The sequence below is a fragment of the Rana temporaria genome, chromosome 13, assembly GCF_905171775.1.
Source record: "Rana temporaria chromosome 13, aRanTem1.1, whole genome shotgun sequence".
Classification (NCBI taxonomy): Eukaryota; Metazoa; Chordata; class Amphibia; order Anura; family Ranidae; genus Rana; species Rana temporaria.
The window spans coordinates 3,518,312-3,532,035 of NC_053501.1; the positions used below are offsets into that span (position 1 = coordinate 3,518,312).

The window sequence follows — 13,724 nt, forward strand, 5'->3', positions numbered from 1 at the left end:
CTAGTATGCAGTACAGTGGAACCTCGGATTACGACCATAATCTGTTCCCGGAGAATCCTCGTAATCCAAAGCGAGTTTCCCCATAGAAGTCAATGGAAATTCAAATAATTCTGCATTGACTTCAATGGCATGCAATACAGCATGTGGTAGAGAAACGGCCGGAAAGGCCAGAGGACACCTTGGCAAACCTTGGAAAGACTCTTCCCGAGGTCAGCTGAGCTGTCCTCGGGCCTTTCTGTGCATTTCTGAACAGCACCACTCGGCTCCGGCGCCGCCCCCCCCCCACCTCAGGCCAAACGCGGTACTGCACACCGCTTTGGACTGAATCCTGCTTGTTACGAGACACATGCAAACCGGGTTAGTTTTTTTTCATAAATACAGCGCTCGCATTGCGAAACGCTCGTTAACCGCATCACTCGCAATCTGAGGTACTACTGTAGTTGCTTTGGACAAAAAGGCACCTTTTAAGACAATTAAGCCCAAAAAAAAAAAAAATTTCATTACCGGCCAAGATTGGTTTGGTTGGTTTCTAAATAAATCTGCCAATGTTAAAGCAACATACCTCCATTAGAGTTCTCTGAATTTCTCGATCAGCAGAAGTACCTTCTGAAAACCGCCGACCACCTTAGGAGGGGGAAACAAAAACAGGTCACGGTTATTGAATTGCCAGCATGTACATATTAGTAATAAGATACATTATATAGTACAGTGGCCAGTAACTTTATTCACGTTAAAACTGGAAATAAAAAGTAAAAAAAGGGGGAGGAGGATTGTACAAACCGGCAGGCATTTTTTTTGTAGAAGAGACATGCAGTTATCTGCCTGCCTGAATTCTCCTTCAGGTCCAGTTCACACCATATAAATGCAGTCCAGATGCTTTTCTGCATGCGCATTTTGATGCAGCCCAGTGCATCTCCCCCCCTTTTTATAATCTTTAGGACAGGGATTCCCTGCATTACCGACACCGGAAGTTGAGCATATGGCGGCGATCTGCGATTTTTATAGCGGACACTTAACACATTTTTGGGACCATTGTCATTTTAACAAAATGCACAATGCTATAAAAAAAAATGCTAGAAAAATTGCACCAATTACTATGAAAAAAAGGATTTTTGTACTCACCGTAAAATCCATTTCTCTTTCGTTCATAGACGGACACAGCCTTCATTGACCTTAGGGTTATGCTTCTTCCTACCAGGAGATCTCCTGGTAGGAAGAAGCATAACCCTAAGGTCAATGAGGGCTGTGTCCGTCTATGAACGAAAGAGAAATTACACTGGCAGGGAAAGCGTTAACCCCTAGGTGGCGCTCTAGGGGTTAAGTGTGTCCTAGGGAGTTCTTCTAACTGTAGGTCTGTGTGTGACATGACACCGATCACCGCTTCCGATTACAGTGTCCTATCACTAGGAAGACTGGGGAAAACTTGTTTACATCAGCATTTCCCTATTCTTCCTCATCGTGGGACAATCGTGGGTATCACCACGGACATCGCGTCTGCGGGACCTGCGGTCAGGGAGCTTGCAGCGGGTGCGCACCGCCGCACGTGGATCCACAATGCTGCTTCTTAAAGGGGACGTGTATATATATATATATATATATATATATATATATATATATATATATATATATATATATATATATATATATATAAACACATACATACACACACACACGTCCCATCTGCCTGCACGTGCCATTCTGCCAACGTATATCATCGTACGAAAGTCAGCAAGCGGTTAAACAAGATTTAGGCTACTTTCACACGGAGGCAGTTTTCAGGCGTTTTAGCGCCTGTAAAATGTCTGAAAACCGCCTCATGCCCCCACTGTGAAAGCCTGAGTGCAATTATATAACTCCTTCTTGGGGGGATAAAAACTCCTGGCTAAAGGCCGAAAAGCGCCGCTTAAACATTCCACCAAAAGTCTAAGAAAATCCAGAATTACTACTTTCTGAAGGCTCACAAATGACATATTCATAGATTTACTAGAACATAACTTCTTCTTGTGCCTTACCTATGGCATCAATTTCATCCATGAAAATAATACACGGCTGGTGGTCTCTGGCATAATTGAACATTTCTCTAATAAGGCGAGCGCTTTCACCAATGTATTTGTCTACAATAGAGCTAGATACAACCTGGCAAAATAAAGGAAAGGAGGGTTAAACAATTAAAAAAAAAAAAAAAAAACCCCCACACAAACACAATGCTGACACTTTCACCAATAGTGATCGGTGCTAACAATACGTACCGTCACTGTACTAATAACACTGGCTGGGAAGGGGTCAACTGTGTGCCTAGCCAGTGTATTTGTGTACGCTCCATTCACTAGGGCAGTGATGGTGAACCTTGGCACCCCAGATGTTTTGGAATTACATTTCCCATGATGCCCAACTACACTGCAGAGCGCATTATGGGAAATGTAGTTCCAAAACATCTGGGGTGCCGAGGTTCACCATCACTGCACTAGGGTAAGAGATCGATTCTAGTCCCTGCTTTGAAGGAACACAGGATCGATCCCTTCTGCCTGTCAGAACAGAACTCTGCCTTGATTACATAGGCATATCTTAGTTCTCTGGGTATTGCCAACTATCCGCAGGTGCCAGGGGACATAGAGCCCAAAGATGGCGGCGGCAGCATCCGAGGACCGAGTCGGCCTTGGGTGCTGACATCGCGGGCGCGCTGGACAGGCAAGTGTCTTTATTTTAAAAGTCAGCAGCTGACGACTTAAAAAATAATAATTCGGTGGAAACGCCTCTTTAAGCAGAAGTAGGATGTGATGGATTCATTCATGTGTAATAAAAAAATATTACCTTTAAGTAGTTGCAATCCAACTGACTGGCCACAGCCCTTGCCAAGAGTGTTTTTCCAGTACCTTCAAGAAGAAAAGAAAATGGTTACTCTGATAGCACAGATTTCAAAAAAAGTAATAAATACCACAAAACACGTTCTCAGATGAATGTGAATCTATTGGTTTTACGTTAAAGCCTACAGTCACACTCATGATGGTGCAATGCATAGGCTCCATTAACGCTTATCTCCCAACCTCCGATTAAGAGTTACAGACCTGGGCTGGAGGAATTGGGCTACAAGGGGGTGAAGGGGGGGGGGGGCTTGGGGAGAAGGGATCGTCTGCATGTACCATTTCCAATGAACGATCTCTATATATATTGTAGAGCATGGGTAGGCAACCTGGGGCCCTCCAGCTGTTGCAGAACTACAAGTCCCATCATGCCTCTGGGAGTAATTGTAACTGCCAGCCTTGCAATGCCTCATGGGAAAATTAGTTCAAACAGCTAGAGGGCCCCAGGTTGCCTACCCCTACTGTAGATGATGCAGCTTTGTGAAAGGAGTGACACTAAAACTCAAATAAACACTTTACGGTAAGGGGGGGGGGGGCGCAGTCTGGGGGATGCTGTATGTGACCATGCTTCAAGTTTAGGGTGAAACATGAGACATGGTCAGAGCAGTGAACTTGGCGCTCTTAACCCCGCAGTACAACCATGCATGTGCAAGATGGATGGCATTTGAAAAGGGGGAGGTCTGGGGGGGGGGAGGGGTTCCCCTTACACACAATTTTGTATTTTATTCATGTGGTTTTTTTTATTATACATTGTAACAAATGCTTTTATATATTTTATATGTTATATCTATACTAATAATTATCTTTTTGATATGTTATGTACTAAAGTTATAATAATGTGTAGAGCTGGAGAGAGGCTAGAGCTGGAGAGAGGCTAGAGCTGGAGAGAGGCTAGAGCTGGAGAGAGGCTAGAGCTGGAGAGAGGCTAGAGCTGGAGAGAGGCTAGAGCTGGAGAGAGGCTAGAGCTGGAGAGAGGCTAGAGCTGGAGAGAGGCTAGAGCTGGAGAGAGGCTAGAGCTGGAGAGAGGCTAGAGCTGGAGAGAGGCTAGAGCTGGAGAGAGGCTAGAGCTGGAGAGAGGCTAGAGCTGGAGAGAGGCTAGAGCTGGAGAGAGGCTAGAGCTGGAGAGAGGCTAGAGCTGGAGAGAGGCTAGAGCTGGAGAGAGGCTGGAGAGAGGCTAGAGCTATCTCTATAAAAAAAAAAAAAAAATGCTTAATGATTTTATATTGATTGGCAAGTTTGGCACCTCAAGAATCTTTTAGAGGAAAACGATACAAACCTGGCGGACCGTAAAGCAGGCAGCCCTTTGGAGGAATAATCCCCACACGCTGAAACAGCTCCGGGTTTGTGAGCGGAAGTTCAATGACCTGCAAAAAGACAAGGATAGAAAATCAACATTAAGCTCTAGAAAATGTTTATTTGTCCAACCACATTAGGGGAAAAAAAACACGAAATAAAAATAATAAAAGAAACCCCCCACACACACTCACCTCCCTGAGTTCTCGGATCTGTTCAGAGAGCCCACCGATTTCAGAATAGGTAACATTCCCAGGATCCTCATGAGACATGTTATACACAAGAGGATCTACTTCACGGGGCAAGTAACTGCACAAAAAAAAAAAAAAGGAAAAGAATGAAGTCAGTTTCCAGGTGAAAGAAATCCATGGGAAATTCCGACAAAACCGTGGATTTGTTTCCGACAGAATGTTGGCTCAAACTTGTCTTGCATACACACGGTCACACAAATGTTTTCTGAAATTCCGAACGTCAAGAACGCGTGACGTACAACACTACGACAAGCCGATTAAGTTCAATGATTCCGAGCATGCGTAGGATTTTTGTGCGTCGGAATTGGCTACAGACGATCGGAATTTCCGCCAAGAACGTTTGTCGTTGGAAAATTTGAGAACCAACTCTCAAATTGTTGGTGTCGTAAACTCCAACAGCAAATGTCCGATGGAGCCAACACACGGTCGGAATTTTTCCGACAAAAAGCTCACATCGAATAATTTGTCGGAATTTCCGATCGTGTGTACGCGGCATAAGAGTCCATCCTCCTAGGGGTAGTTTCTATATACTAGAGGTCTACTCAGAATGTTCATAGAGACACGAAGTCTACCACATCTGCAATGATTGATCAGTACTGACAAATAAATGAGGGACCAAATAATAATAATAATAAAAAATAAAAAAAGACCCACTACCACCAAGTTGTTTCGCCCTTCATTTCATCACATTTAAAAGAAAGCAAAAAGGCACGAAGTACAGACTTACCGCATGATAGTGAGAGTTGTCATATCTAAAGCAACCCTTGTGCCAGGTTTCAGTTTACTTTTGTCAAGCTGCAGGGAAGAAAAGATAGACAATGATAACTATTTACACAACTTTGTTTTTTTAGTCCTGTTACGAGCGCCCTACGAAATATGGCTTTCAACTAGAGCTGCACGATTCTGGGAAAAATGAGAATCGCGATTCTTTTGCATAAAATTAAGATCACGATTCTCAATTTTTTTTTATTTAAATTGATAGTAAACCCCGTTCTTGTCACCAGTGCCCATGTATGTATACTCTCACTCAGGCCCCCAGGTAGTACAATGGATCTCTCTCTCAGGCTCCGGGTTACACGGAACCCCTCCGCCGGCCCTCACCTTGGTGCCCCCCGTCTTCTGCCTCCTCCAGCGGTAAAGCTCTGGCCGGGCTCCCCCAGCACCTGCCCTCATCTCCGGTCAGCATTCTCTGCTCCGCTCCCTGTCTGGAACCAGGCCCTCTAGGAATCCTGGGATTGGTAGTTCTACAAGGAGACCTCCCCCTTCACTAACAGAGGCGGGACTACATATCCCGGCATGCCATGCGGCGCAGCAGCGAGCGGCGGATGATGACGTTCCTGCTGCGGATTGGAGGATGGGGAATGTGAGCGACTTCCGGGACACATGGGACAGGTGAGAATAATTTATCGCCTCACCCGAAAATCGCAGGTCATCCTGCGGGGGGAAACGAGATCGCGATTCTCTCCGCGATTAATCGTGCAGCTCTACTTTCAACAACAAGCAAACATGATACATTTTTTATTACTATTCCAATTGCCTCTTGGGGGATTCTTCTGGATCAACTGTGGGTATAGGATTGTGAATATAAGACTGTACAATTGCCCCCCCCCCCCCCCTTTTTATTGGTTGAACTGGATGGACTTGTGTCTTTTTTTCAACCAGACTAACTATAACTATTATCAAGCCCACTTTCCACAGTGACAAAACCACAATGTAAGGAGGCAAAACAAAGGTCGATAAATAAAATCAAGAGAAATTACCTGTCGACGACAGCCAACAACATATCTTGGTCCATTTGTTGCTTTGACAATGACTGAAACATGATAAAATTGAAAAAATGAATACCACGATACAAATAATTTGTAATATAATGTGATGCAAGAGATGCTTTGCTAGCGTCTAGACCAGTGGTTCTCAATCTGGGAGTCGAATGATGATTTGCCAGGGGTCACCAAATCCTGGGCTCTCCGGGCCGTTCCTGGCATTTTTGGGGAGTAGAAACTAGAGGTCAGCTGACTGGTGAGGAATATATGAAGTAGGAGGGGCTGAAGGAGACCCCACCTCCTGATTTCGGCATAGGTGACCGTGTCACTGCTACGAGACACCTACAAAGTCAGAGACACAGTGAACCCGGAGACAGCGAGTAACACTGCCTGTGATTATAGTTGCCATTAAAAGTCCCCACTACAGTTCTTAGATCAGCAGATGACCTTTATCAAGAGCACCTAAGTTGGAAGATCAGAACTCCCCACCAGCACTGCCACTCATCCCATTCCCACCACCAAGGAGTAAGAGAAGGAATAAAAAATAGAAAATACATGGAAGGGAGAGGAAAAGAGGGGGAGGGACAAAAAAAAAAAAAGGGAAAGAATGAGAAAGACGGCTAAAGAGGGATGGGGGGGGGGGGGGATTAAGATGGAAAGAGATAAAAGGCAAAGAGAGGAAAACAAAGAGTGCTACATCCTAAAATGTACCAGAAGGGGTTGTAATAAATACTGTATGACTGGAAGGGACTCAGGGAGAGCTAAATATCCGTGGGTTAGGGGCACAAATTATATGTCTTGCCTCGGGTGCAGACAACCCAAGGCAATTTCACAGTTAGGGGCCCCCACAACTTGGGAAATTTTATCAAGGGGCCACGGCACTGGGGAGGTTGAGAACCCCTGGTCTAGACATGATTTCTGTATGGAAGTAGGCAGCAGGTAAACCAATTCTTTGAGTAAAACAAAACGTATCTTTTATGGATGCATCATATTTGCTGACTGCCCAACTAGAAAAATACTTCATTACGTTTAATACCGGGGGTTATGGCTGCAGCTAGATTCCATAAACCCAGTATTAATAATAAAAAAAAAAAAAAAAACACACACACACACAGATCAGAGTGGCTGACCCCTCCCGCTGTTTTCCCCGTGGTTCCTGGCTGATCGGTAGCTCCGGCGCTGGCTGGTCACAGAGATGAGGGAAGTAAAGATTGCCTCCGCTCATCTCTATGGCTTAGGAGGATTGAAGCGACATCATACGGCCAATGTAAACAAGGCCATTTTATTTATTTTTTTAAAAATAAAAAATTTGCTATCTTTTGCTTTAAAAAAAAAAAAAAAAAGAGATTTGGGGTCTTATAGATCTCAGCATAAAGAGGACCTGTCATGCTGTATTGTTCTTGCAAGGGGTGTTTACATTTCCAACGATCACAATAAAAGTGATCAAACTTTTTTTTTTGTCTGAATGTGATCATTATGTCAGAGCTGACAGCAATCAAACATAATAAGGAAACTTACGCTGTTTATTTTTTTTTTTTAAAACACATGCAACAAAATACACATTTTAGTCAGTTCCTCACAAAATCAATACTTACATTTTTCTTCTGTTAACTGTTTAAGGACTTCACCAACAATCTGAAAAAAAAAAAAAAAAAAAAAAAAAAGAAGGAGGTATTTGAGAAACGTGAAAGAAAAAAAAATAAAGAAAAAAAAAAACACACAAACACTTTGAACTTGTTATTTGTATATGTGAAGGGCAAAATGTATTTCAAAAGAAAAAGTCTCCATAGTGACCTCCCAGTCTCACCAATTCCTAGCATACTGACTGGTTGGCCAAGCCAACACAAAAGCTGCAACCCTTTCTGGCAAAAACAGATCCCCCCCCCCATATACGTTAGGCCCCTTTCACACTAGGGCGAGCGTCGGCAGTAAATTGGCACTTTACCGTCAATTTCGCTGCGCTATTCAGCTGCTAGTGGGGCAGTTTTTGGCCAATTTTTTTTTTTTGGTGCCACTGGCTCGTGGCACTAATTGGCACTGGAAAATGGCACTAGCAGATGGCACTGGTTGGCACTAGCAGGTGGCACTTACAGGTGACACTGGTTGGCACTGACTGGCAGGTGGCACTGGATGGAAGGTGGCACTAATTGGCACTGGCAGGTGGCACTGGTATTGGCACTGGCAGATGGCACTGGTGCAAAAAAATGGTGTCACCCCCTCAGTACAGACCCCCTCTCCCTCCAGTATAGACACCCCCCCCCCCCGCTACAGACACCAGAGAGCGGGTGTGTGTCCCACGAGCGCAGGCCCCTCCTCTGTGGGCGTAAACAGAGAGGAGGGCCGCAGCGCTGGGTGTACCAAGATGGATGCGGCTCCGGAGCTAGGCCGAAGCCGCGGTGTTTCCTGACGCTTTGACCGCGGCGGCAATCCGCGGATTGCAGTCAGAGCATCAGCAAAGGACGCGGCTTCGGCCTAGCTCCGGATACGTGGCACCGCTAGCGGCCATGTAAAATATCGGCCTAATTTGGATAAAAATTATGTTGATGCAGAAACTTTACCTGTCCAACACTCTGCAGAGCCTTGAGGTCATTTTCCGATTTCTCATACTGCTTGGTGAGTTCTTTTAGCTGCTCTCTCACTGAAAAGAGAAAATGTTCCATTAATGGGGGAAAATGTGAATTTGTCAAATTAAAATTCTAGAACTTTATTTGTAAAGGAATATTATAAATGAGGCGAGGAGGAATTATCCGACCGCCCTCGGGCGTTACAATCCTTGCTTAAGCCAGCCATAGACGGATCGAATCTTGTCCTGTTCAGTCAGGAACATCCAAAGATCCGGACATTCTTCCCACTGATCACCAATGTAAGGAACATTCTTCCCACTGATCACCAATGTAAGGAACATTCTTCCCACTGATCACCAATGTAAGGAACATTCTTCCCACTGATCACCAATGTAAGGAACATTCTTCCCACTGATCACCAATGTAAGGAACATTCTGCCCACTGATCACCAATGTAAGGGACATTCTTCCCACTGATCACCAATGTAAGGGACATTCTTCCCACTGATCACCAATGTAAGGGACATTCTTCCCACTGATCACCAATGTAAGGGACATTCTTCTCACTGATCACCAATGTAAGGGACATTCTTCCCACTGATCACCAATGTAAGGGACATTCTTCCCACTGATCACCAATGTAAGGGACATTCTTCCCACTGATCACCAATGTAAGGGACATTCTTCCCACTGATCACCAATGTAAGGGACATTCTTCTCACTGACCACCAATGTAAGGGACATTCTTCTCACTGACCACCAATGTAAGGGACATTCTTCTCACTGATCACCAATGTAAGGGACATTCTTCTCACTGACCACCAATGTAAGGGACATTCTTCTCACTGACCACCAATGTAAGGGACATTCTTCTCACTGATCACCAATGTAAGGAACATTCTTCTCACTGATCACCAATGTAAGGGACATTTTTCCCACTGATCACCAATGTAAGGAACATTCTCACTGATCACCAATGTAAGGGACATTCTTCCCACTGATCACCAATGTAAGGGACATTCTTCTCACTGATCACCAATGTAAGGGACATTCTTCCCACTGATCACCAATGTAAGGAACATTCTTCTCACTGATCACCAATGTAAGGGACATTCTTCTCACTGATCACCAATGTAAGGGACATTCTTCCCACTGATCACCAATGTAAGGAACATTCTTCTCACTGATCACCAATGTAAGGGACATTCTTCTCACTGATCACCAATGTAAGGGACATTCTTCTCACTGATCACCAATGTAAGGGACATTCTTCTCACTGATCACCAATGTAAGGGACATTCTTCCCACTGATCACCAATGTAAGGGACATTCTTCTCACTGATCACCAATGTAAGGGACATTCTTCCCACTGATCACCAATGTAAGGGACATTCTTCTCACTGATCACCAATGTAAGGGACATTCTTCCCACTGATCACCAATGTAAGGAACATTCTTCTCACTGATCACCAATGTAAGGGACATTCTTCCCACTGATCACCAATGTAAGGAACATTCTTCCCACTGATCACCAATGTAAGGGACATTCTTCCCACTGATCACCAATGTAAGGAACATTCTTCTCACTGATCACCAATGTAAGGGACATTCTTCTCACTGATCACCAATGTAAGGAACATTCTTCCCACTGATCACCAATGTAAGGGACATTCTTCTCACTGATCACCAATGTAAGGGACATTCTTCTCACTGATCACCAATGTAAGGGACATTCTTCTCACTGATCACCAATGTAAGGGACATTCTTCTCACTGATCACCAATGTAAGGGACATTCTTCTCACTGATCACCAATGTAAGGGACATTCTTCCCACTGATCACCAATGTAAGGGACATTCTTCTCACTGATCACCAATGTAAGGGACATTCTTCCCACTGATCACCAATGTAAGGAACATTCTTCTCACTGATCACCAATGTAAGGGACATTCTTCTCACTGATCACCAATGTAAGGGACATTCTTCCCACTGATCACCAATGTAAGGAACATTCTTCTCACTGATCACCAATGTAAGGGACATTCTTCTCACTGATCACCAATGTAAGGGACATTCTTCTCACTGATCACCAATGTAAGGGACATTCTTCCCACTGATCACCAATGTAAGGAACATTCTTCTCACTGATCACCAATGTAAGGAACATTCTTCCCACTGATCACCAATGTAAGGAACATTCTTCTCACTGATCACCAATGTAAGGGACATTCTTCCCACTGATCACCAATGTAAGGAACATTCTTCTCACTGATCACCAATGTAAGGGACATTCTTCTCACTGATCACCAATGTAAGGGACATTCTTCTCACTGATCACCAATGTAAGGAACATTCTTCCCACTGATCACCAATGTAAGGGACATTCTTCTCACTGATCACCAATGTAAGGGACATTCTTCCCACTGATCACCAATGTAAGGAACATTCTTCTCACTGATCACCAATGTAAGGGACATTCTTCTCACTGATCACCAATGTAAGGGACATTCTTCTCACTGATCACCAATGTAAGGGACATTCTTCTCACTGATCACCAATGTAAGGGACATTCTTCTCACTGATCACCAATGTAAGGGACATTCTTCCCACTGACCACCAATGTAAGGGACATTCTTCTCACTGATCACCAATGTAAGGGACATTCTTCCCACTGATCACCAATGTAAGGGACATTCTTCTCACTGATCACCAATGTAAGGGACATTCTTCTCACTGATCACCAATGTAAGGGACATTCTTCCCACTGATCACCAATGTAAGGGACATTCTTCTCACTGATCACCAATGTAAGGGACATTCTTCTCACTGATCACCAATGTAAGGGACATTCTTCCCACTGATCACCAATGTAAGGAACATTCTTCTCACTGATCACCAATGTAAGGGACATTCTTCTCACTGATCACCAATGTAAGGGACATTCTTCTCACTGATTTTAGTAGGGAGTTCCTTAAAATTAACTTGGATGTCCCAATGGGGGGTAAAAGGGTCGGAAAAGGCGGTTTATACTTCTGTCGTGTTTTCAGAAGTCCCATTATTTTGCACAGGTTATTTGATCAGTTTCAGTGCCTTATTAATTACCGGTCATTTCATCCGAGTTGAGAAACATTGCTCTAGACCACCCCTCCTCGAGACTAGACACGACCCCCCCTCCTCCTCCGAGACTAGACACCCCCTCCTCCTCGAGACTAGACACCCCCTCCTCCTCGAGACTAGACACCCCCTCCTCCTCCTCCTCCTCGAGACTAGACACCCCCCCCTCCTCCTCCTCCTCCTCTTCGAGACTAGACAACCCCAACCCCCTCCTCTTCGAGACTAGACAACCCCAACCCCCTCCTCCCCGACACTAGACACCCCCCACCCCCTCCTCCCCGACACTAGACACCCCCCACCCCCTCCTCCCCGACACTAGACACCCCCCACCCCCTCCTCCCCGACACTAGACACCCCCCACCCCCTCCTCCCCGACACTAGACACCCCCCACCCCCCTCCTCCCCGACACTAGACACCCCCCACCCCCTCCTCCCCGACACTAGACACCCCCCACCCCCTCCTCCCCGACACTAGACACCCCCCACCCCCTCCTCCCCGACACTAGACACCCCCCACCCCCTCCTCCCCGACACTAGACAACCCCCTCCTCCTCCCCGACACTAGACACCCCCTCCTCCTCCCCGACACTAGACACCCCCTCGAGACCCCCCCCCCCCTCAACAAAGAAGAAAAAAGTGGAGAAATCTGGCCAATGGGGACAAAAAAAATCCACCCAGACCCACAACTTCCTATTCTATCCAAATGAGCGGAAATAATTGGCTTTAGAGATATATATATATATATATATATATATATTAGTGTATGGCATATAAAAAAAAGGTTTTGCCATAGCAACCAGTTTGATTCAATGAGCTGGCCGGTTGCTATGGGTAACTACACCATTGTTGCTCAGGACAGCTGAAACGGGACTGGTTGCCCTGGGCAACCCCTTCCCTATCCCGAGTAGCAGGCTGTCAGTGAGGACTGAGGAAGGGCTCCGGGGCCTGTGACGGGCTCTGCGGCCTAGTCCTCCCCCAGGAGCCGGCATGACACAGCTGATTGTGTGCGGCTGTGAGAAGCTCTCTCTTCCCCCTCCCCCCCGGGCTCCTCTCCCTTCTCCTCCCGCCACTCACACTCCTTCAGACGGCCGTCTATCTCTTTGTGTTCCAGCAGCTTCTTCCTGTAGTCCTGCAGCGCCTTCTCCCGCGGCTCCGCCATGATGAGTAGTCGCTGCTCATAGGGAATGCCGGGAAGTGCCATGGCCGCCGGGGGGAGGAGCTCTGCGCGGACAGCGAGATGCGCCGCTGGAAAGACTGTCCTTAGGGTGGCCAAAGAATCTACAGCGACCCCGGCTGTATGGAGGCGGAACTGCTGCTCCGAGACTACTCTATATTAGTGCCTCCGAATGAAGAAACAGCGACCCCTTTGGCTGGTACTGGTACTGCAACTCTTAGCTTTTCTCTTAGCGCAGCCAAGAAAGAAACACAGCGACCTCTTTGTCTGGTACTGTTACTGCAACTCTGAGCCTTTGTATAAAATGTCCCAGCGCAGCCAATATAGAGACACAGCGACACCTCTGTGTGGCAATGGTACTGTAACTCTGAGCCTTTCTATAGAATTCCCCAACGCATTCAATGGAGAAACACAGCGGAAAGAAATCCACATAGGGCCATATTCTCGTAGATTTGAGGCAGGCGTAGCGTAGGCCATTTACACTACGCCGCCCCAACTTACAGGAGCAAGTGCCGTATTCCCCAAACACTTGCTCCGTAGTTTGGGGCGGCGTAGTGTAATTGGCCCGGCGTATCCCCGCGTAATTCCAAGGGGGCGGCTTGTATTTAAATTAAGCGCGCCCCCGCGCCGTTCGAACTGCGCATGCGCCGGGCTTAAAATAGCCCAGTGCGCATGCTCCAGTTCTCGACGGAAAACGTCAATGA

The 13,724-nt window shown here is 45.9% G+C and overlaps 1 protein-coding gene across 1 annotated transcript in view; it reads right to left on the bottom strand.

Moving 5' to 3' along the window:
* Nucleotides 1–13,061, bottom strand: part of PSMC6 (proteasome 26S subunit, ATPase 6) — a 17,382-nt gene extending 4,321 nt beyond the window's left edge. Inside the window, exons 1-10 of the mRNA XM_040333035.1 lie at nt 12,921–13,061; nt 8,727–8,806; nt 7,764–7,803; nt 6,166–6,218; nt 5,133–5,200; nt 4,349–4,463; nt 4,138–4,225; nt 2,812–2,873; nt 2,013–2,136; nt 563–624 (exon numbers count right to left, since the gene is read on the bottom strand). Of these exons, the coding sequence (XP_040188969.1) occupies nt 563–624; nt 2,013–2,136; nt 2,812–2,873; nt 4,138–4,225; nt 4,349–4,463; nt 5,133–5,200; nt 6,166–6,218; nt 7,764–7,803; nt 8,727–8,806; nt 12,921–13,047 (819 nt within the window). The 5' untranslated portion in view covers nt 13,048–13,061. The remainder of the gene's footprint in view (nt 1–562; nt 625–2,012; nt 2,137–2,811; nt 2,874–4,137; nt 4,226–4,348; nt 4,464–5,132; nt 5,201–6,165; nt 6,219–7,763; nt 7,804–8,726; nt 8,807–12,920) is intronic.
* Between the last annotated feature and the right edge of the window lie 663 nt (nt 13,062–13,724).